Source organism: Squalius cephalus, assembly GCF_949319135.1.
Source record: "Squalius cephalus genome assembly, chromosome: 11".
In the NCBI taxonomy this organism is placed as follows: domain Eukaryota; kingdom Metazoa; phylum Chordata; class Actinopteri; order Cypriniformes; family Leuciscidae; genus Squalius; species Squalius cephalus.
Genome location: NC_137132.1, coordinates 302,794 through 325,109, shown reverse-complemented (window position 1 = coordinate 325,109; position 22,316 = coordinate 302,794). Strand labels below are relative to the sequence as shown.

Here is a 22,316-nt window from a genome sequence, read left to right as displayed (position 1 = left end):
CTCACCACCACAAATCATGCAACATCTGTTCACGCAACTTTATCACTTTGAGTAATTAAACTTCCCTCCGTAACACCAACCCCTCTTCCGGGTTCATCCAGACGAAACCTTGTAGGAAGTTTCAGACCTGTCTCTTCCTATTCCTAGTGAACGAGGTTCAGTCTGATCCCAGATCTTCAGTTCTCATTCTGCTAGATTATCTGCCAACTTCGATCCGATCCTTCTGTGCCCTCTCTCATCCCTGGAACAACACTATGCTGGTCTGAATCTCAGCTCAGGTCTGAAGCACATCAGCTGGTCCCGGGGTACCCCAGGGCTCAGTCCTCGGACCTCTCCTGTTTTCCATACACTACATCTTTGGGACCCATTATACAGGCGCATGGTTTCTCCTACCGCTGCTATGCTGATGACACACTGTTCTACTTTTAATTTCAAACAGACGGTCCCACGGTAGCATCACGGACCAGTTGTTATAGTTAGCTAACGATGCTTTCGGGAAACACACCCCTGGACGACTGCAATGCTCTTCTGGAAGGACTTCTTCAAATGGAGCCACCGTGGAGAGGCGCAAAATCACTTTCCAGAACCTTCTCATTCACTGTTCTCAAAGATCTTCCCAAACCTATCCAGACAGAATCCCTGAAACATTCCAGACACAGCCGGAAACTCATCTCTTCTGCACGCTCTTACTGCATCATTCTTCTATTCTTTCACTATTTCTCAATCCCTCCCTGTTCTTGCTCGAACTATTAACACTTCTCGCAGTTCTCGTGTTTGACCGCTTGCTGTATTCCTGTGGATGAAAGCGTCTGCTAGATGATCAAATGCTGCCTGGAGGTTCTGTTCACCATCATGTGCTCTGTGTGCAGCTGCTGATGTCTGGATGTGATCCTGCACTGCAGAGGCTGAGCAGACCTGAGAGTCGAGCGCCGATCTGACCGGGGTTATCCTGCGTCTGGTTGGAGGAGGTTCAGTAACACACACACACACACACACACACACACAGTCAGTGAACACTCGTCTGCTGCCTCCTGCTCTCAGTGTTTTATATCAGTAATGAATCACAGCAACCCCCCCCCACCCCCTCCGTGCGTGCTGCGTCAGTGTGTGTGTGACGCTCCTGCATGAGTGTGTGTGTGTGTGTGTGTGTGTTTGCATTCTGAATGGATCCACAGCCGGTCGGAATCAGCAGCGTCTCTGTGCACAGAGGTAAAACACTCTGAGTGTGTGTGAGTGTGTGTCATAACTGTCATGTGCCTCATTTGTACAGTATCAGTGTGTGATGCTGCTGCTGCATGAGTGTGTGTGTGTGTGTGTGTGTGTGTGTGTGTGTCTCCTGCAGCTGAGAGATGCAGAGTCTGCATGTCTACATCACACTGGGAAACATAGATTGTTTTCATTTCTTGACTGATGCATTTCAATCACACACTCAAATCGGTCTGAACAACACACACTTCAGCGGTTCATGTGTGCAACTGGACAATTCTAGTTTGTGTGTTTTTGTAGTTTTGTGCATCTGGTTGAGACTCCTGTTTTTTTCTTGTGTGTGTATCTGTGTGTGTCTGTGTGTGTGTGTATCTGTGTGTGTGTGTGTGTGTGTATCTGTGTGTGTGTGTGTGTGTGTGTGTGTGTGTGTGTGTAGGTGACTATGAGGACGCTTCTCTCTTCATTATTCTTTCACACCATGATCTGGGCCAGCACAGGTAAGATGTTCTTGTTTCAGTTATGTTTTTATTTCAGTATTGCTCTTGACTTTATTCTCCTCTCTGCCAGCAGCCATTGACCCCGCCCCCAAAATTGACGGACAGCAGACCTCGTCAGTCACGGTACAGGAGAACTTCACTCACCAATTCAACTGCCAATCAGAGGGCTGGAATCCTCAAGCCCCGCCCCTGCTGACCTGGTACCTGAACGGGGAGAGGCAGAGCGAGGTGACGGGCAGCCGGGGGGCGGGGCGTCTGGTTATGACATCACCAGGGGATTCCGGAGTGCTTCGATACGGATCCGAGCGCAACAGCACGTTCACACTCAAACCCAAACGCTGGGACCGAGAGCTGGTGTGTGCGGCGCGAAACCCTGCCGGAGGAGAGAGTTACAACGCCACCGTCACGCTCAACGTCCAGTGTGAGTCTGACACGCTCCCGTGATGAAGCTGCACGGCGTAAAAATTAAATAAAAAAAAAGCAAGTTTATGAAAAAAAATGTTCAAATGTTAATCAATATAATAATGTTATAATAATATAAATTATAACATGAATAATTAAAATAAAATTGTATTCATAATATTAATTTAAATTTTGATCTGTCGGGTCGGATATCTGATGTAAAATGAATAATAATTATATTTTATATATCAATATAAATTATAGCATTACATATAGCTGCAAGCAGCAGTTAAGCGGGGTTAGGGTCTAGGCGACCCCTTTTCAGGTTTCACATTAATCATAATGTAGCATAATTGTCAAAACTGATACCTAAGGAAAAATGAAGTGATAAACTTGTAAACAAAATGTGAGTGTAAATGTTATAATAGTAATTTTAAAATGTCTAAAAATAAATATAAATATATAAATTTAACATTATAACCAGTAGAGAGCAGCAGAGGGCCACTTATTGGATTACTTTCATTTTAAAAGCGTTTACCACCAGTAAACCACTAAGGTTAGGCACATTTTCCATGTTAACTCCATTAAGCATGCTTACACACACACACACACACACACACACACACACACACACACACACAGCATTATTTAACCATTTATTTTTCAGTCAATGATGAAAAAGGATTTGACTAAAGAGACGACTTATCCTGCGAATCCCTCTTGTGGATAACAGTAATATTACAGCCTTCATTTTTTCAGTTGAAATGGCTTATAGTTTAGGTTTCACTGTGAGCATCAGAAAAGGAGATTTAACATATGATATGAATATTGTGTGATTTATGTGTGATACATTGCATAATATATAGGGTGTAAAACAAAATAGCGCCACCCGGTGGCCATTTTCTTTCAAACTTCGCACAGACCTCTAGGACCATGAGTCAAACGTACCCACCAAGTTTCATTCCGATCGGCCTCCATTATCCTGGCCTAAGAGGTGCGCAAACTTCACTGGCCGATGGCAGCCATGTTTTCCGTGATACAGGAATCTCATCATGGCAGCTTGGACAAAGACACCGCATGCCAATTCTCTAGTCAAATCGGACTAATGGTTGCGTAGTTACAACTGTTTTTATGTTTTTTTTCGGATTATAGCGCCACCAAGTGGTGAATCACCACAGAGTGTTTTGTGCGACCACAGAATGAGCTTGTACAAGAGCATAACACGTTTGGTGAGAATATCTCATTGAGTTCAAGAGTTACAGCCATTTTAGTGGAAGTGACATTTTGGCGTTCCGTCGCGAGCATTGCGTATTATTAATAATAATACCAATAATATTAATTAATTTTGTTCTGTCGGTCAGTCCTTCCAGAATGTTTCAACCACAGATGGCGATAGAGAGGCCATAGCTTTAAAAGCGTGAACTAACCTCGCACGTGTGTGTTTGGTCCCTCGTGTCTCAGTCCAGCCGGAGATCTTGCGTGTCGACGCCCACTACAGCGAGACCGCGGACCCTGGCCTCTCCCTCATCCTCTTCGCTTTGGTCCGGTCCAACCCCCCCGCCACCATCACCTGGGTGGATCGGTCCGGTCAGCTGCTGGCCAACACCTCCGACTTCCTCATCCTGGACTCACGGAGCCACCCGTGGCTGGCCAATCACAGCCTGCAGGTCACTCTGAGCAGCCTATCAGGAAACATCTCGGTCAGCGCCAACAACAGCCTTGGCTCCGCCCACAGCAACCTCACACTCACAGGTGACACGACACGTCATCAGAAATCTGAAGCAGCACAACTGTTTTCAACACTGATAATAATCATAAATGTTTCTTGATCATCAGATCATCATATTAGAGTGATTTCTGAAGGATCATGTGACACTGAAGACTGGAGTAATGATGCTGAACATTCAGCTTTGATCACAGGAATAAATTACACTTTACTATATATTCACATAGAAAACATGATTTACACTGGAGTAATATCTCACTGTTTTACTGTATATAAGATCAAATAAATGCAGCCTTGAGCAGAAGAGACTCTTTCAGACACATCTCACCCACCGGTGGTGTATAGTCATGTGTGTATGAGTTCGTGTCCCGTTCCTCCAGAGTTCCTGCAGTCTCGTGTGGAAGTTCCGATGTTCGGGATAGTGACAGGTGGCGTCGCCGGCATCATCACCCTCCTCATCTTCACCTTGATGGTCTTCTTCCTCCTACAGAAGGATAAAACCAAAGCCATCGGTACAAAGACTGAGAACACTGCAGATAAAAGCATACATGTAAATGTGTTCATGTGTTCATAAATGCTTCTTTCTGTGTTGTTCCTCAGAAGAGCCCGTCGCAGTGCATCTGTCCTCCAAACGGTGCGACGTGTCTCCCAGCATTCTCTGCTAATAATAACATTATAGAACGATTGATCTCGTGACTGCTCTGGTGTTTGTTGGTTGCAGTAACGACATGGTGAAGGTTCAGGTGAACGGCGTGTATCTGCCCAGAGAGAACATGTCTTTACCGTCACACGTGCAGCTGAACGACGACCGCACGCTCTGTAAGGGTGAGTCCCGCTTCTGTGCAGAGCTGCCCATCTAACTGGAACATGGCATAAAGCATTTGTGAATAAAGCAGTGTTTCCATCCCATGTGTTCAAGAGAACAAAATCATCACTTCTTGGGAAACTGGTGGAAAATATCAGTAATAAAAATGTAAGTTTCTCCAGTCTGGCTCTTTTCTCCTCTATCATAAATGAGTTTGTCTCAGAGCGTCAGACGAAACACAATAAACACTGTCATGTTCTCTTCCGTTCGAATGCTGGTGTTTGGGAACGCAATCGTGTCAGACGCTTCTGGAGGGAATTATATTACAATACATTTACATTTCATCATTTTATCATTTAACCACTTGCATATTGCTGCCCTGTTGTTGCTTCTATTGCTCTCATCATTTGTAAGTGCTGTGACCAGTCCCAGTTATTCTAGCACAGTAGACATAGCAAGGTGCTTTAAAAAAATAGATATAAAATAGCAAGGGTTAGTATTAATGGGTCAAGTGTTGCTCGAAAGAGATGTGTCTTCAAGACTAAAGACTCAGCAGCTTAGGTTGAGTTTGGCAGGTCATTCCTCCAGCAGGGAACACGGTGCGTTGAAGTCATCTCGGAAAGATCGTATTTATGAGTTGAATGCACATGAACCTCATCACAATGTCGTAAATACGAATGGGAAGCTCGGGATTTTCTTTAAGCCCCGATCTTTACGAGTTGGGGGTGTGTCCGTGAGAAATATGGCGGAGACCACAATACTAAAAGGTATTTAGCAGTGATATTGTCAGGCTTTTCTATTTACAGCGCAGTAGATAATTGCCTGCACATTATAATATAACAATGTAATATGTAACGAAAAAGTTTGCAGTGGCTTCATAAATTTGTTAAAAACATTTAAAAAAAAGCAAAGCACACCTGATGCACATTTATTTGTTCTTCATTTTCTGGAACTAGAGTTTAAGAACCTTGCTGTATTTTTGTGTAATTAAGAGAAAGTGCACCGCCATCTTACTCCGAGGAAAGTGACTTGAACGCACCTGCAGTCGTAAACACGACTTCCCACCTCGTAAGTACGAACTTACCAGGAGGACTTGAATGCACCAACAGTCCCGATGAAGGTCAGTGAAAGAGATTTTTCACCACAAGACACCATTCACCTGCAGAACACAAGCTTCTGGAGACACATCAGTCTGAAGTAGCGAGTTTAGGTATAGGAAGCAGAGCCAGTGGTTGTTCTGTAGGAAAACTAGCGGTCCCAGCACTGAGCCCTGAGGCACTCCAGTAGCTAGATGATAACAGTGATGGGAAAAACCATGTTTCTGAATGACAGATTCTAGTGATGACATGTAGATGGAGAAGAGAAGTGGTCCCAGCACTGAGCCCTGAGGCACTCCAGTAGCTAGATGATAACAGTGATGGGATAAACCATGTTTCTGAATGACAGACACTAGTGATGACATGTAGATGGAGAAGAGAAGCGGTCCCAGCACTGAGCCCTGAGGCACTCCAGTAGCTAGATGATAACAGTGATGGGGTAAACCATGTTTCTGAGTGACAGATCCTAGTGATGACATGTAGATGTAGAAGAGAAGTGGTCCCAGCACTGAGCCCTGAGGCACTCCAGTAGCTAGATGATAACAGTGATGGGGTAAACCATGTTTCTGAGTGACAGATCCTAGTGATGACATGTAGATGTAGAAGAGAAGTGGTCCCAGCACTGAGCCCTGAGGCACTCCAGTAGCTAGATGATAACAGTGATGGGATAAAACATGTTTCTGAATGACAGACACTAGTGATGACATGTTAGATGGAGAAGAGAAGCGGTCCCAGCACTGAGCCCTGAGGCACTCCAGTAGCTAGATGATAACAGTGATGGGATAAACCATGTTTCTAAATGACAGATCTAGTGATGACATGTAGATGGAGAAGAGAAGTGGTCCCAGCACTGAGCCCTGAGGCACTCCAGTAGCTAGATGATAACAGTGATGGGATAAACCATGTTTCTAAATGACAGATCTAGTGATGACATGTAGATGTAGAAGAGAAGTGGTCCCAGCACTGAGCCCTGAGGCACTCCAGTAGCTAGATGATAACAGTGATGGGATAAACCATGTTTCTAAATGACAGATCTAGTGATGACATGTAGATGGAGAAGAGAAGCGGTCCCAGCACTGAGCCCTGAGGCACTCCAGTAGCTAGATGATAACAGTGATGGGATAAACCATGTTTCTAAATGACAGATCTAGTGATGACATGTAGATGGAGAAGAGAAGTGGTCCCAGCACTGAGCCCTGAGGCACTCCAGTAGCTAGATGATAACAGTGATGGGGTAAACCATGTTTCTGAATGACAGACACTAGTGATGACATGTAGATGGAGAAGAGAAGTGGTCCCAGCACTGAGCCCTGAGGCACTCCAGTAGCTAGATGATAACAGTGATGGGATAAACCATGTTTCTAAATGACAGATCTAGTGATGACATGTAGATGGAGAAGAGAAGCGGTCCCAGCACTGAGCCCTGAGGCACTCCAGTAGCTAGATGATAACAGTGATGGGATAAACCATGTTTCTAAATGACAGATCTAGTGATGACATGTAGATGGAGAAGAGAAGTGGTCCCAGCACTGAGCCCTGAGGCACTCCAGTAGCTAGATGATAACAGTGATGGGATAAACCATGTTTCTAAATGACAGATCTAGTGATGACATGTAGATGGAGAAGAGAAGTGGTCCCAGCACTGAGCCCTGAGGCACTCCAGTAGCTAGATGATAACAGTGATGGGATAAACCATGTTTCTGAATGACAGATCTAGTGATGACATGTAGATGGAGAAGAGAAGCGGTCCCAGCACTGAGCCCTGAGGCACTCCAGTAGCTAGATGATAACAGTGATGGGATAAACCATGTTTCTGAATGACAGATCATAGAGATGTCATGTAGATGTAGAAGAGAAGCGGTCCCAGCATTGAGCCCTGAGGCACTCCAGTAGCTAGATGATAACAGTGATGGGATAAACCATGTTTCTAAATGACAGATCTAGTGATGACATGTAGATGGAGAAGAGAAGTGGTCCCAGCACTGAGCCCTGAGGCACTCCAGTAGCTAGATGATAACAGTGATGGGATAAACCATGTTTCTGAATGACAGATCTAGTGATGACATGTAGATGGAGAAGAGAAGTGGTCCCAGCACTGAGCCCTGAGGCACTCCAGTAGCTAGATGATAACAGTGATGGGATAAACCATGTTTCTGAATGACAGATCTAGTGATGACATGTAGATGGAGAAGAGAAGCGGTCCCAGCACTGAGCTCTGAGGCACTCCAGTAGCTAGATGACAACAGTGATGGGATAAACCATGTTTCTGAATGACAGATCTAGTGATGACATGTAGATGGAGAAGAGAAGCGGTCCCAGCACTGAGCCCTGAGGCACTCCAGTAGCTAGATGACAACAGTGATGGGGTAAACCATGTTTCTGAATGACAGATCTAGTGATGACATGTAGATGGAGAAGAGAAGCGGTCCCAGCACTGAGCCCTGAGGCACTCCAGTAGCTAGATGACAACAGTGATGGGATAAACCATGTTTCTGAATGACAGATCTAGTGATGACATGTAGATGGAGAAGAGAAGCGGTCCCAGCACTGAGCCCTGAGGCACTCCAGTAGCTAGATGACAACAGTGATGGGGTAAACCATGTTTCTGAATGACATACACTAGTGATGACATGTAGATGGAGAAGAGAAGTGGTCCCAGCACTGAGCCCTTAGGCACTCCAGTAGCTAGATGATAACAGTGATGGGATAAACCATGTTTCTGAATGACAGATCTAGTGATGACATGTAGATGGAGAAGAGAAGTGGTCCCAGCACTGAGCCCTGAGGCACTCCAGTAGCTAGATGATAACAGTGATGGGATAAACCATGTTTCTGAATGACAGATCTAGTGATGACATGTAGATGGAGAAGAGAAGCGGTCCCAGCACTGAGCCCTGAGGCACTCCAGTAGCTAGATGATAACAGTGATGGGATAAACCATGTTTCTGAATGACAGATCTAGTGATGACATGTAGATGGAGAAGAGAAGCGGTCCCAGCACTGAGCCCTGAGGCACTCCAGTAGCTAGATGATAACAGTGATGGGATAAACCATGTTTCTGAATGACAGATCCTAGTGATGACATGTAGATGGAGAAGAGAAGTGGTCCCAGCACTGAGCCCTGAGGCACTCCAGTAGCTAGATGATAACAGTGATGGGGTAAACCATGTTTCTGAATGACAGACACTAGTGATGACATGTAGATGTAGAAGAGAAGCGGTCCCAGCACTGAGCCCTGAGGCACTCCAGTAGCTAGATGATAACAGTGATGGGGTAAACCATGTTTCTGAATGACAGATCTAGTGATGACATGTAGATGGAGAAGAGAAGCGGTCCCAACACTGAGCCCTGAGGCACTCCAGTAGCTAGATGATAACAGTGATGGGGTAAACCATGTTTCTGAATGACAGATCTAGTGATGACATGTAGATGGAGAAGAGAAGCAGTCCCAGCACTGAGCCCTGAGGCACTCCAGTAGCTAGATGATAACAGTGATGGGATAAACCATGTTTCTGAATGACAGATCTAGTGATGACATGTAGATGGAGAAGAGAAGCGGTCCCAGCACTGAGCCCTGAGGCACTCCAGTAGCTAGATGATAACAGTGATGGGATAAACCATGTTTCTGAATGACAGATCCTAGTGATGACATGTAGATGTAGAAGAGAAGCGGTCCCAACACTGAGCCCTGAGGCACTCCAGTAGCTAGATGATAACAGTGATGGGGTAAACCATGTTTCTGATTGACAGATCCTAGTGATGACATGTAGATGGAGAAGAGAAGCGGTCCCAGCCCTGAGCCCTGAGGCACTCCAGTAGCTAGATGATAACAGTGATGGGATAAACCATGTTTCTGAATGACAGATCCTAGTGATGACAGATAGATGGAGAAGAGAAGCGGTCCCAGCACTGAGCCCTGAGGCACTCCAGTAGCTAGATGATAACAGTGATGGGGTAAACCATGTTTCTGATTGACAGATCCTAGTGATGACATGTAGATGGAGAAGAGAAGCGGTCCCAGCCCTGAGCCCTGAGGCACTCCAGTAGCTAGATGATAACAGTGATGGGATAAACCATGTTTCTGAATGACAGATCCTAGTGATGACAGATAGATGGAGAAGAGAAGCGGTCCCAGCACTGAGCCCTGAGGCACTCCAGTAGCTAGATGATAACAGTGATGGGGTAAACCATGTTTCTGAATGACAGACACTAGTGATGACATGTAGATGGAGAAGAGAAGTGGTCCCAGCACTGAGCCCTGAGGCACTCCAGTAGCTAGATGATAACAGTGATGGGGTAAACCGTGTTTCTGAATGACAGATCTAGTGATGACATGTAGATGGAGAAGAGAAGCGGTCCCAGCACTGAGCCCTGAGGCACTCCAGTAGCTAGATGATAACAGTGATGGGGTAAACCATGTTTCTGAATGACAGACACTAGTGATGACATGTAGATGGAGAAGAGAAGCGGTCCCAGCACTGAGCCCTGAGGCACTCCAGTAGCTAGATGATAACAGTGATGGGGTAAACCATGTTTCTGATTGACAGATCCTAGTGATGACATGTAGATGGAGAAGAGAAGCGGTCCCAGCCCTGAGCCCTGAGGCACTCCAGTAGCTAGATGATAACAGTGATGGGATAAACCATGTTTCTGAATGACAGATCCTAGTGATGACATGTAGATGGAGAAGAGAAGTGGTCCCAGCACTGAGCCCTGAGGCACTCCAGTAGCTAGATGATAACAGTGATGGGAAAAACCATGTTCCTTATCAACAGATCCTATTGATGACATGTAGATGGAGAAGAGAAGCGGCCCCATCACTGAGCTCTGAGGCACTCCAGTAGCTAGATGATAACAGTGATGGGAAAAACCATGTTCCTTATCAACAGATCCTATTGATGACATGTAGATGGAGAAGAGAAGCGGTCCCAGCACTGAGCCCTGAGGCACTCCAGTAGCTAGATGATAACAGTGATGGGAAAAACCATGTTCCTTATCAACAGATCCTATTGATGACATGTAGATGGAGAAGAGAAGCGGCCCCAACACTGAGCTCTGAGGCACTCCAGTAGCTAGATGATAACAGTGATGGGATAAACCATGTTTCTGAATGACAGATCTAGTGATGTCATGTAGATGGAGAAGAGAAGCAGTCCCAGCACTGAGCCCTGAGGCACTCCAGTAGCTAGATGATAACAGTGATGGGAAAAACCATGTTTCTGAACGACAGATCTAGAGATGACATGTAGATGGAGAAGAGAAGCGGTCCCAGCACTGAGCCCTGAGGCACTCCAGTAGCTAGATGATAACAGTGATGGGGTAAACCATGTTTCTGAATGACAGACACTAGTGATGACATGTAGATGGAGAAGAGAAGCGGTCCCAGCACTGAGCCCTGAGGCACTCCAGTAGCTAGATGATAACAGTGATGGGATAAACCATGTTTCTGAATGACAGATCCTAGTGATGACATGTAGATGGAGAAGAGAAGTGGTCCCAGCACTGAGCCCTGAGGCACTCCAGTAGCTAGATGATAACAGTGATGGGAAAAACCATGTTCCTTATCAACAGATCCTATTGATGACATGTAGATGGAGAAGAGAAGCGGTCCCAGCACTGAGCCCTGAGGCACTCCAGTAGCTAGATGATAACAGTGATGGGATAAACCATGTTTCTGATTGACAGATCCTAGTGATGACATGTAGATGGAGAAGAGAAGTGGTCCCAGCACTGAGCCCTGAGGCACTCCAGTAGCTAGATGATAACAGTGATGGGAAAAACCATGTTCCTTATCAACAGATCCTATTGATGACATGTAGATGGAGAAGAGAAGCGGTCCCAGCACTGAGCCCTGAGGCACTCCAGTAGCTAGATGATAACAGTGATGGGAAAAACCATGTTCCTTATCAACAGATCCTATTGATGACATGTAGATGGAGAAGAGAAGCGGCCCCAACACTGAGCTCTGAGGCACTCCAGTAGCTAGATGATAACAGTGATGGGGTAAACCATGTTTCTGAATGACAGATCTAGAGATGACATGTAGATGGAGAAGAGAAGCGGTCCCAGCACTGAGCCCTGAGGCACTCCAGTAGCTAGATGATAACAGTGATGGGAAAAACCATGTTCCTTATCAACAGATCCTATTGATGACATGTAGATGGAGAAGAGAAGCGGTCCCAGCACTGAGCCCTGAGGCACTCCAGTAGCTAGATGATAACAGTGATGGGGTAAACCATGTTTCTGAATGACAGATCTAGAGATGACATGTAGATGGAGAAGAGAAGCGGTCCCAGCACTGAGCCCTGAGGCACTCCAGTAGCTAGATGATAACAGTGATGGGATAAACCATGTTTCTGAATGACAGATCTAGTGATGTCATGTAGATGGAGAAGAGAAGCAGTCCCAGCACTGAGCCCTGAGGCACTCCAGTAGCTAGATGATAACAGTGATGGGATAAACCATGTTTCTGAATGACAGATCTAGTGATGTCATGTAGATGGAGAAGAGAAGCAGTCCCAGCACTGAGCCCTGAGGCACTCCAGTAGCTAGATGATAACAGTGATGGGGTAAACCATGTTTCTGAATGACAGATCTAGAGATGACATGTAGATGGAGAAGAGAAGCGGTCCCAGCACTGAGCCCTGAGGCACTCCAGTAGCTAGATGATAACAGTGATGGGGTAAACCATGTTTCTGAATGACAGACACTAGTGATGACATGTAGATGGAGAAGAGAAGCGGTCCCAGCACTGAGCCCTGAGGCACTCCAGTAGCTAGATGATAACAGTGATGGGATAAACCATGTTTCTGAATGACAGATCTAGTGATGACATGTAGATGGAGAAGAGAAGCGGTCCCAGCCCTGAGCCCTGAGGCACTCCAGTAGCTAGATGATAACAGTGATGGGATAAACCATGTTTCTGAATGACAGATCCTAGTGATGACAGATAGATGGAGAAGAGAAGCGGTCCCAGCACTGAGCCCTGAGGCACTCCAGTAGCTAGATGATAACAGTGATGGGATAAACCATGTTTCTGAATGACAGATCTAGTGATGACATGTAGATGGAGAAGAGAAGCGGTCCCAGCACTGAGCCCTGAGGCACTCCAGTAGCTAGATGATAACAGTGATGGGATAAACCATGTTTCTGAATGACAGATCCTAGTGATGACAGATAGATGGAGAAGAGAAGCGGTCCCAGCACTGAGCCCTGAGGCACTCCAGTAGCTAGATGATAACAGTGATGGGATAAACCATGTTTCTGAATGACAGATCCTAGTGATGACATGTAGATGGAGAAGAGAAGCGGTCTCAGCACTGAGCCCTGAGGCACTCCAGTAGCTAGATGATAACAGTGATGGGATAAACCATGTTTCTGAATGACAGATCCTAGTGATGACAGATAGATGGAGAAGAGAAGCGGTCCCAGCCCTGAGCCCTGAGGCACTCCAGTAGCTAGATGATAACAGTGATGGGATAAACCATGTTTCTGAATGACAGATCCTAGTGATGACAGATAGATGGAGAAGAGAAGCGGTCCCAGCACTGAGCCCTGAGGCACTCCAGTAGCTAGATGATAACAGTGATGGGATAAACCATGTTTCTGAATGACAGATCCTAGTGATGACATGTAGATGGAGAAGAGAAGCGGTCTCAGCACTGAGCCCTGAGGCACTCCAGTAGCTAGATGATAACAGTGATGGGGTAAACCATGTTTCTGAATGACAGATCTAGTGATGACATGTAGATGGAGAAGAGAAGCGGTCCCAGCACTGAGCCCTGAGGCACTCCAGTAGCTAGATGATAACAGTGATGGGATAAACCATGTTTCTGAATGACAGATCTAGTGATGACATGTAGATGGAGAAGAGAAGCGGTCCCAGCACTGAGCCCTGAGGCACTCCAGTAGCTAGATGATAACAGTGATGGGGTAAACCATGTTTCTAAATGACAGATCTAGAGATGACATGTAGATGGAGAAGAGAAGCGGTCCCAGCACTGAGCCCTGAGGCACTCCAGTAGCTAGATGATAACAGTGATGGGGTAAACCATGTTTCTGAATGACAGACACTAGTGATGACATGTAGATGGAGAAGAGAAGCGGTCCCAGCACTGAGCCCTGAGGCACTCCAGTAGCTAGATGATAACAGTGATGGGATAAACCATGTTTCTGAATGACAGATCTAGTGATGACATGTAGATGGAGAAGAGAAGCGGTCCCAGCCCTGAGCCCTGAGGCACTCCAGTAGCTAGATGATAACAGTGATGGGATAAACCATGTTTCTGAATGACAGATCCTAGTGATGACAGATAGATGGAGAAGAGAAGCGGTCCCAGCACTGAGCCCTGAGGCACTCCAGTAGCTAGATGATAACAGTGATGGGATAAACCATGTTTCTGAATGACAGATCTAGTGATGACATGTAGATGGAGAAGAGAAGCGGTCCCAGCACTGAGCCCTGAGGCACTCCAGTAGCTAGATGATAACAGTGATGGGATAAACCATGTTTCTGAATGACAGATCCTAGTGATGACAGATAGATGGAGAAGAGAAGCGGTCCCAGCACTGAGCCCTGAGGCACTCCAGTAGCTAGATGATAACAGTGATGGGATAAACCATGTTTCTGAATGACAGATCCTAGTGATGACATGTAGATGGAGAAGAGAAGCGGTCTCAGCACTGAGCCCTGAGGCACTCCAGTAGCTAGATGATAACAGTGATGGGATAAACCATGTTTCTGAATGACAGATCCTAGTGATGACAGATAGATGGAGAAGAGAAGCGGTCCCAGCCCTGAGCCCTGAGGCACTCCAGTAGCTAGATGATAACAGTGATGGGATAAACCATGTTTCTGAATGACAGATCCTAGTGATGACAGATAGATGGAGAAGAGAAGCGGTCCCAGCACTGAGCCCTGAGGCACTCCAGTAGCTAGATGATAACAGTGATGGGATAAACCATGTTTCTGAATGACAGATCCTAGTCATGACATGTAGATGGAGAAGAGAAGCGGTCTCAGCACTGAGCCCTGAGGCACTCCAGTAGCTAGATGATAACAGTGATGGGGTAAACCATGTTTCTGAATGACAGATCTAGTGATGACATGTAGATGGAGAAGAGAAGCGGTCCCAGCACTGAGCCCTGAGGCACTCCAGTAGCTAGATGATAACAGTGATGGGATAAACCATGTTTCTGAATGACAGATCTAGTGATGACATGTAGATGGAGAAGAGAAGCGGTCCCAGCACTGAGCCCTGAGGCACTCCAGTAGCTAGATGATAACAGTGATGGGGTAAACCATGTTTCTAAATGACAGATCTAGTGATGACATGTAGATGGAGAAGAGAAGCGGTCTCAGCACTGAGCCCTGAGGCACTCCAGTAGCTAGATGATAACAGTGATGGGGTAAACCATGTTTCTGAATGACAGACACTAGTGATGACATGTAGATGGAGAAGAGAAGTGGTCCCAGCACTGAGCCCTGAGGCACTCCAGTAGCTAGATGATAACAGTGATGGGATAAACCATGTTTCTGAATGACAGATCTAGTGATGACATGTAGATGGAGAAGAGAAGCGGTCCCAGCACTGAGCCCTGAGGCACTCCAGTAGCTAGATGATAACAGTGATGGGGTAAACCATGTTTCTAAATGACAGATCTAGTGATGACATGTAGATGGAGAAGAGAAGCGGTCTCAGCACTGAGCCCTGAGGCACTCCAGTAGCTAGATGATAACAGTGATGGGGTAAACCATGTTTCTGAATGACAGACACTAGTGATGACATGTAGATGGAGAAGAGAAGCGGTCCCAGCACTGAGCCCTGAGGCACTCCAGTAGCTAGATGATAACAGTGATGGGATAAACCATGTTTCTGAATGACAGATCTAGTGATGACATGTAGATGGAGAAGAGAAGCGGTCCCAGCACTGAGCCCTGAGGCACTCCAGTAGCTAGATGATAACAGTGATGGGATAAACCATGTTTCTGAATAACAGATCCTAGTGATGACATGTAGATGGAGAAGAGAAGCGGTCCCAGCACTGAGCCCTGAGGCACTCCAGTAGCTAGATGATAACAGTGATGGGGTAAACCATGTTTCTGAATGACAGATCTAGTGATGACATGTAGATGGAGAAGAGAAGCGGTCCCAGCACTGAGCCCTGAGGCACTCCAGTAGCTAGATGATAACAGTGATGGGATAAACCATGTTTCTGAATGACAGATCTAGTGATGACATGTAGATGGAGAAGAGAAGCGGTCCCAGCACTGAGCCCTGAGGCACTCCAGTAGCTAGATGATAACAGTGATGGGGTAAACCATGTTTCTGAATGACAGATCTAGTGATGACATGTAGATGGAGAAGAGAAGCGGTCTCAGCACTGAGCCCTGAGGCACTCCAGTAGCTAGATGATAACAGTGATGGGAAAAGCCATGTTTCTGAATGACAGACACTAGAGATGTCATGTAGATGGAGAAGAGAAGCGGTCCCAGCACTGAGCCCTGAGGCACTCCAGTAGCTAGATGATAACAGTGATGGGATAAACCATGTTTCTGAATGACAGATCTAGTGATGACATGTAGATGGAGAAGAGAAGCGGTCCCAGCACTGAGCCCTGAGGCACTCCAGTAGCTAGATGATAACAGTGATGGGATAAACCATGTTTCTGAATGACAGACACTAGAGATGTCATGTAGATGGAGAAGAGAAGCGGTCCCAGCACTGAGCCCTGAGGCACTCCAGTAGCTAGATGATAACAGTGATGGGATAAACCATGTTTCTGAATGACAGATCTAGTGATGACATGTAGATGGAGAAGAGAAGCGGTCCCAGCACTGAGCCCTGAGGCACTCCAGTAGCTAGATGATAACAGTGATGGGATAAACCATGTTTCTGAATGACAGATCTAGTGATGACATGTAGATGTAGAAGAGAAGCGGTCCCAGCACTGAGCCCTGAGGCACTCCAGTAGCTAGATGATAACAGTGATGGGGTAAACCATGTTTCTGAATGACAGATCTAGTGATGACATGTAGATGGAGAAGAGAAGCGGTCCCAGCACTGAGCCCTGAGGCACTCCAGTAGCTAGATGATAACAGTGATGGGATAAACCATGTTTCTGAATGACAGATCTAGTGATGACATGTAGATGGAGAAGAGAAGCGGTCCCAGCACTGAGCCCTGAGGCACTCCAGTAGCTAGATGATAACAGTGATGGGGTAAACCATGTTTCTGAATGACAGATCTAGTGATGACATGTAGATGGAGAAGAGAAGCGGTCTCAGCACTGAGCCCTGAGGCACTCCAGTAGCTAGATGATAACAGTGATGGGGTAAACCATGTTTCTGAATGACAGACACTAGTGATGACATGTAGATGGAGAAGAGAAGCGGTCTCAGCACTGAGCCCTGAGGCACTCCAGTAGCTAGATGATAACAGTGATGGGAAAAGCCATGTTTCTGAATGACAGACACTAGTGATGACATGTAGATGGAGAAGAGAAGCGGTCCCAGCACTGAGCCCTGAGGCACTCCAGTAGCTAGATGATAACAGTGATGGGATAAACCATGTTTCTGAATGACAGATCTAGTGATGACATGTAGATGGAGAAGAGAAGCGGTCCCAGCACTGAGCCCTGAGGCACTCCAGTAGCTAGATGATAACAGTGATGGGATAAACCATGTTTCTGAATGACAGACACTAGAGATGTCATGTAGATGGAGAAGAGAAGCGGCCCCAACACTGAGCTCTGAGGCACTCCAGTAGCTAGATGATAACAGTGATGGGATAAACCATGTTTCTGAATGACAGATCTAGTGATGACATGTAGATGTAGAAGAGAAGCGGTCCCAGCACTGAGCCCTGAGGCACTCCAGTAGCTAGATGATAACAGTGATGGGATAAACCATGTTTCTGAATAACAGATCCTAGTGATGACATGTAGATGGAGAAGAGAAGTGGTCCCAGCACTGAGCCCTGAGGCACTCCAGTAGCTAGATGATAACAGTGATGGGGTAAACCATGTTTCTAAATGACAGATCTAGTGATGACATGTAGATGGAGAAGAGAAGCGGTCCCAGCACTGAGCCCTGAGGCACTCCAGTAGCTAGATGTTGGGTCTTAGACACCTCACCCCTTGGAGTGTACAACTCTACTTGAGATGCCCTTCATCATGAGGATTGACAGGAGAATCTGGTCGTTAACTATGTCAAAAGCAGCAGCAAGATGAGAACTGAGGATTTGGAAGCTACTCTTGAGTCTCAGAGCTTCAATAACAGCACGAGTGACGCTTATGAAACCAGACTGGCTGTTGTCCAGGAGGTTGTCCTGTGTAAGAAAGGCAGAGACTTTTCTTTGCAGCCCTGAGTTTAGAATGATGCTCGCTGGATACAAGGGGACAGAAGTTGTCCAAGCACAATGTTAGAGTGGAGAAAAGATTATCGGTTGCACTGTTAGTATCTAGTGATGAAACCAAATCATTCTGATGACAGACTTTGACTCAGGTGTTTCAGAAACACCAAACCAACATTTGAGATGCCGCGATGCCATTGGTCCGCTGGTTAGTGCAGTTATCCAATCACAGCCTCTGCTGAGGCAAAGTCACATGAGGTTTGAGGGATTTATTCAGTAAAATTGTTATCTTATCAGATAAAACAATGATCCTCCTCTATTGAGCGCATGAGTGTTTTATAGAATGTATGCGCATCTCGGTGCTCCCATCCTTGGAGTATTTTTATGCAATCTCCCAAAATGTGCTTAAAATAGGTGTATGAAAACATATCTAATGTGAGTCTCTAAAACATCACCTGTCTCAAGCTGCGTGTTTCAGGGCAGAAGATCTCCAGACCAAACACACTGGAGAGGAGACGCGCAGACGAGGAAGAGGAGGATCTGTCTGCGGCCTACGCTGCCCGAGGTCAGAGGTCATGACCTTAAAGGGACAGTTCACCCAACAATGTAAATCCCGACATAATTTACTCTCCTTCATGTCTTTCCAAACCCATGACTTTCATTCATCTTCTGAACACCAATTTAGATGTTTTAATGAAATCTGAGAGATTTTTGTCCCTATTTACCCAAAACTCTGACATAAAGAAATGGAAAAATGAATCCATATGAATAGAGCGCTTTAATCCAATCCCTCCGAAGAGACATGATTTAGTTTAAGTTTTTAATCACATGTAAACATTAGTCAGCGAACATAAACAGAAGCTTTATTGACCCACATGAACAAACCTGATTGGTTCTTCAGCTTCAACATCAATGTGTATATGTGAATAAAAACCATTTTTTATACATTTTTGGGTGAACTGCCCCTTTAAAGAACCCTGATATCCAGAACCAATAACAAGAGATCAAGTGTTCCTCACTGAGTCTAATAGATGTGAACGATTGTGTCCCGACAGGTTTCGCTCGCTATCCGATGGTGGGCTACATCTACAAAGTGAGCAGTACCAGCAGTGACGAGATCTGGCTCTGAACATCTGCACACTCTGACCTCTGACCTCACGAAGCCTGATCCCCCTGAACCCTGACAGCAGGCAGAACGGGATTCGGTTTCAGCATTCTCATAACTGAACAAACATCCAAACAGATTTACTGACAGACTTTGACTGCAGCTCAAGAGTTTGAGTGACAGACTGCTTTGTCCTGGTGAAGAACTACACTACCCATAATGCACTGAGCAGAGAAAACACTGCTACTATGGAAACAGGGACTTTCCCTCCCAGACTTGCTAGATATCAGCAAACTAACATGAGTTAATTGTATAGTGCTGGTGATGGTTCTCTCATACCATCAGAGAAAACGCTTGAAAAAGACTCAGATTCATGGGATCAGTAGTTCATTCAGAAGTACCTGTACATTAATGGACTGTAAATATGTGCTCTCATCAGTATTTACCCAGAGTTCATTGCTGCTATACGGAATGCTACATCATATTTGTGTAATATAAAGGAATGTTCAGTAAATATGCAGATATTGTGAGATACTTGTATGTACTTAGATTAATAGAAGTATAAAGATTATGGAAATCATATTTAGTGTATCTTTGTAAAGCTCATTCTGAGTCTGATCCAGCAGGAGGCGCCACCGGTTTAACTTTACCTGAGCTTAACTAGCGCTAGTTTATTATTATTCCAGTCAGTGTGATTGTCGCTTGTGAAAGTTGCTGTATTATTATTATGAGAAATAGGCCTACCTCAATAAAGTCTATAGAGAATCACGCATCATACGTGATTAGTGTAATAATTTTGTGTGTGGAATGAAGAGAGAGAGAGAGAGAGAGTGTGTGTGTGTGTGTGTGTTTTGAAGGATGTTCGCAGGTGTTTGTGGTCTTCAGTTTACGGCACCGGAAGTCGATCTTTCATGTGCAGGTTTTGCTCTTATTGATGTCAGACTGTGTGTAAGTGCACAAAAACATCTATAAAACACACACGAACCATCATTCACAGCACTGGCGTAACGGCTGTCACGTGTGTGTAACTTCAACAGAAACCCGTTCTTTATTATCTTAAGGTGTTGAGCTTGTGTCTCAGTTGATGATACGGTGAGCTTGACGTGGTGAGCGTTGGATGAAGTTCAGGCCCGGATCGTGTTCTGACTTCCGGTTGATCTCAGTCTTCAGAGTCACACGAGGATCCGGAGCTTCTGAGGTATAATCTTCATTCTTCACTCGAGCTGCATCTAACAGAAAACAGGGTAACACTTTATTTTACACTGTCCTTGTTACATATGTTACATGAACTTATTAAAGCAATAACAGTAAATTATGCATAATTACATGCAACCAAACGGTAACTCTAAAGTAAGTTCATTGTTTATTAATATTACTCAACACTTAAATATATGATTGCACTATAACATGACTTTATTTTAAAGTAACATAGTTTGATTGTACTTACTCAATTAATTAATTAACCATGTACTCACTGTAGAGTTACGGTCTGGTTTAGGGTTAGTTACTAATTATGCATAATTTACTGTTATTACCAAAGTAAATGAATGTAGTTATGTGTAACTGGATCACCTTAAGATAAAGTGTTACATAAAAGTGTATTTAAATTGTTTTATATACGGAGGGGGTTCGATTTTTTTAACTAAAGTACTAAACAAAAGTTGTAACTGTAATGTGATATTAATATAATATATCTTGTTAGGTCTATATATCCACTTTTTATTACAATTTTGCTGTAACACTTTACACTAAGGTTTGATTTGTAAACTATGAAAAATAATCTCTCAATCTCATTTACTAATACATTATTGTTATTATTATAGATTAATATATATTATTGTGTAATGGATCTGAGCTGACATGAACTAGCAATGACCAGTTGTATTTTATTAATTAACTTTAACAAAGATGAATAAATACTGTAACAAACGTAATGCTCGTTGTTAGTTTTTTATTCATGGTCGTTCATAAAACATTAATTTTACAACTTGAAATGTTTTAACCAGAATTAATAAATGCTTTATGTTTAAAATGGCATTTTAAGAAATATGAATAACCTGAAGCTAACAGTAAGGTGTGATCAAATGTTTTATTGAATCAGAATGTTGTTCCTCATGAAGCACGACACAGAGCTCTAGTGTTAGGTGTAGTCGAGCAGATCTGAGGACTCTATCACGTCTGTAACGCTCAGATCATGGCGTCTCTCACGCTCAAGATGGAGGACGGTGAACTCTGAGCTTCTCTTTATCCACAGGAGGACAATCATCATCATCATCTTCATCATCATCATAACACACACTGAGGATGGACCGACGCTTGCTCTGGCTCTGCCTGATGACAGTTCTGGGATCAGTCACATCACAGGAGACGCCACAGGAGAACAGTAAGACTCGCCTTCAGCTGGAAATACTCACTCTTTCACAGTCAAAGAAGTTTATTAATGCAATCTAATGTTCACTTTGCAGCTGATCCGTTCGGACTCTCTATTAAGAAAAACACTCTGGAGTGTACAAAAGGTACATTTGACTATGAGCCGAAGCCTCTGACGAGTGATGAAGCGTCGGGACTCTTCACGTGCTGTTCAGAGACAGCCAACAGCGAAGGCAACAGTGACTGTCTTAAAGCTCGAGTGAAAATCCTGAGTGAGTAAATCCTCTCTCTCTCTCTCTCTCTCTGTGTGTGTGTGTGTGTGTGTGTGGAGACCTTGTGCTTTTATTTGAGTGAACAGTGTGAGAAACTCTTAATATTTGTCTTATAATCACCAGTATCACTGTAAACACACACACACACAATCCTGTACAAATACTGTAAAAAATGCAAACAGAATTACATTTACAGAACAACCTTTGACAATTTAAAACTGTAATTTACAAAACAAAATGAATCTGGTGAATCTAATTTTCTGATGAATAATCCAGACCGTTTCCTGACAAACACCGTAATAACACTGATCATAAATGACGAATCACAAGAGTCTTTTCCACAAGCTGAGGGAAATACTGATTTACAGTAGAGACACACACACACACACACACACTCTAGAATAATGAAGTAAACAAATAACCCTAATCGATAACAACAAACAATCTCTGTCACGCAGGGGATTCTGGGAAATGTCAGTTTGT

The 22,316-nt window shown here is 44.6% G+C and overlaps 1 protein-coding gene across 1 annotated transcript; it reads left to right on the top strand.

Annotated features, from left to right (window-relative positions):
- The first annotated feature begins 1,061 nt into the window (after positions 1-1,061).
- Positions 1,062-21,775, top strand: tmem25 (transmembrane protein 25). Its single transcript, XM_079886471.1, has 11 exons — positions 1,062-1,209; positions 1,643-1,703; positions 1,774-2,124; positions 3,567-3,857; positions 4,212-4,343; positions 4,432-4,465; positions 4,553-4,656; positions 18,565-18,651; positions 19,142-20,435; positions 21,446-21,574; positions 21,657-21,775. Exons 2-9 carry the CDS (start codon positions 1,649-1,651, stop codon positions 19,213-19,215), a joined length of 1,128 nt encoding a protein of 375 aa, XP_079742597.1. The 5' UTR covers positions 1,062-1,209; positions 1,643-1,648; the 3' UTR covers positions 19,216-20,435; positions 21,446-21,574; positions 21,657-21,775.
- Positions 21,776-22,316: the final 541 nt, after the last annotated feature.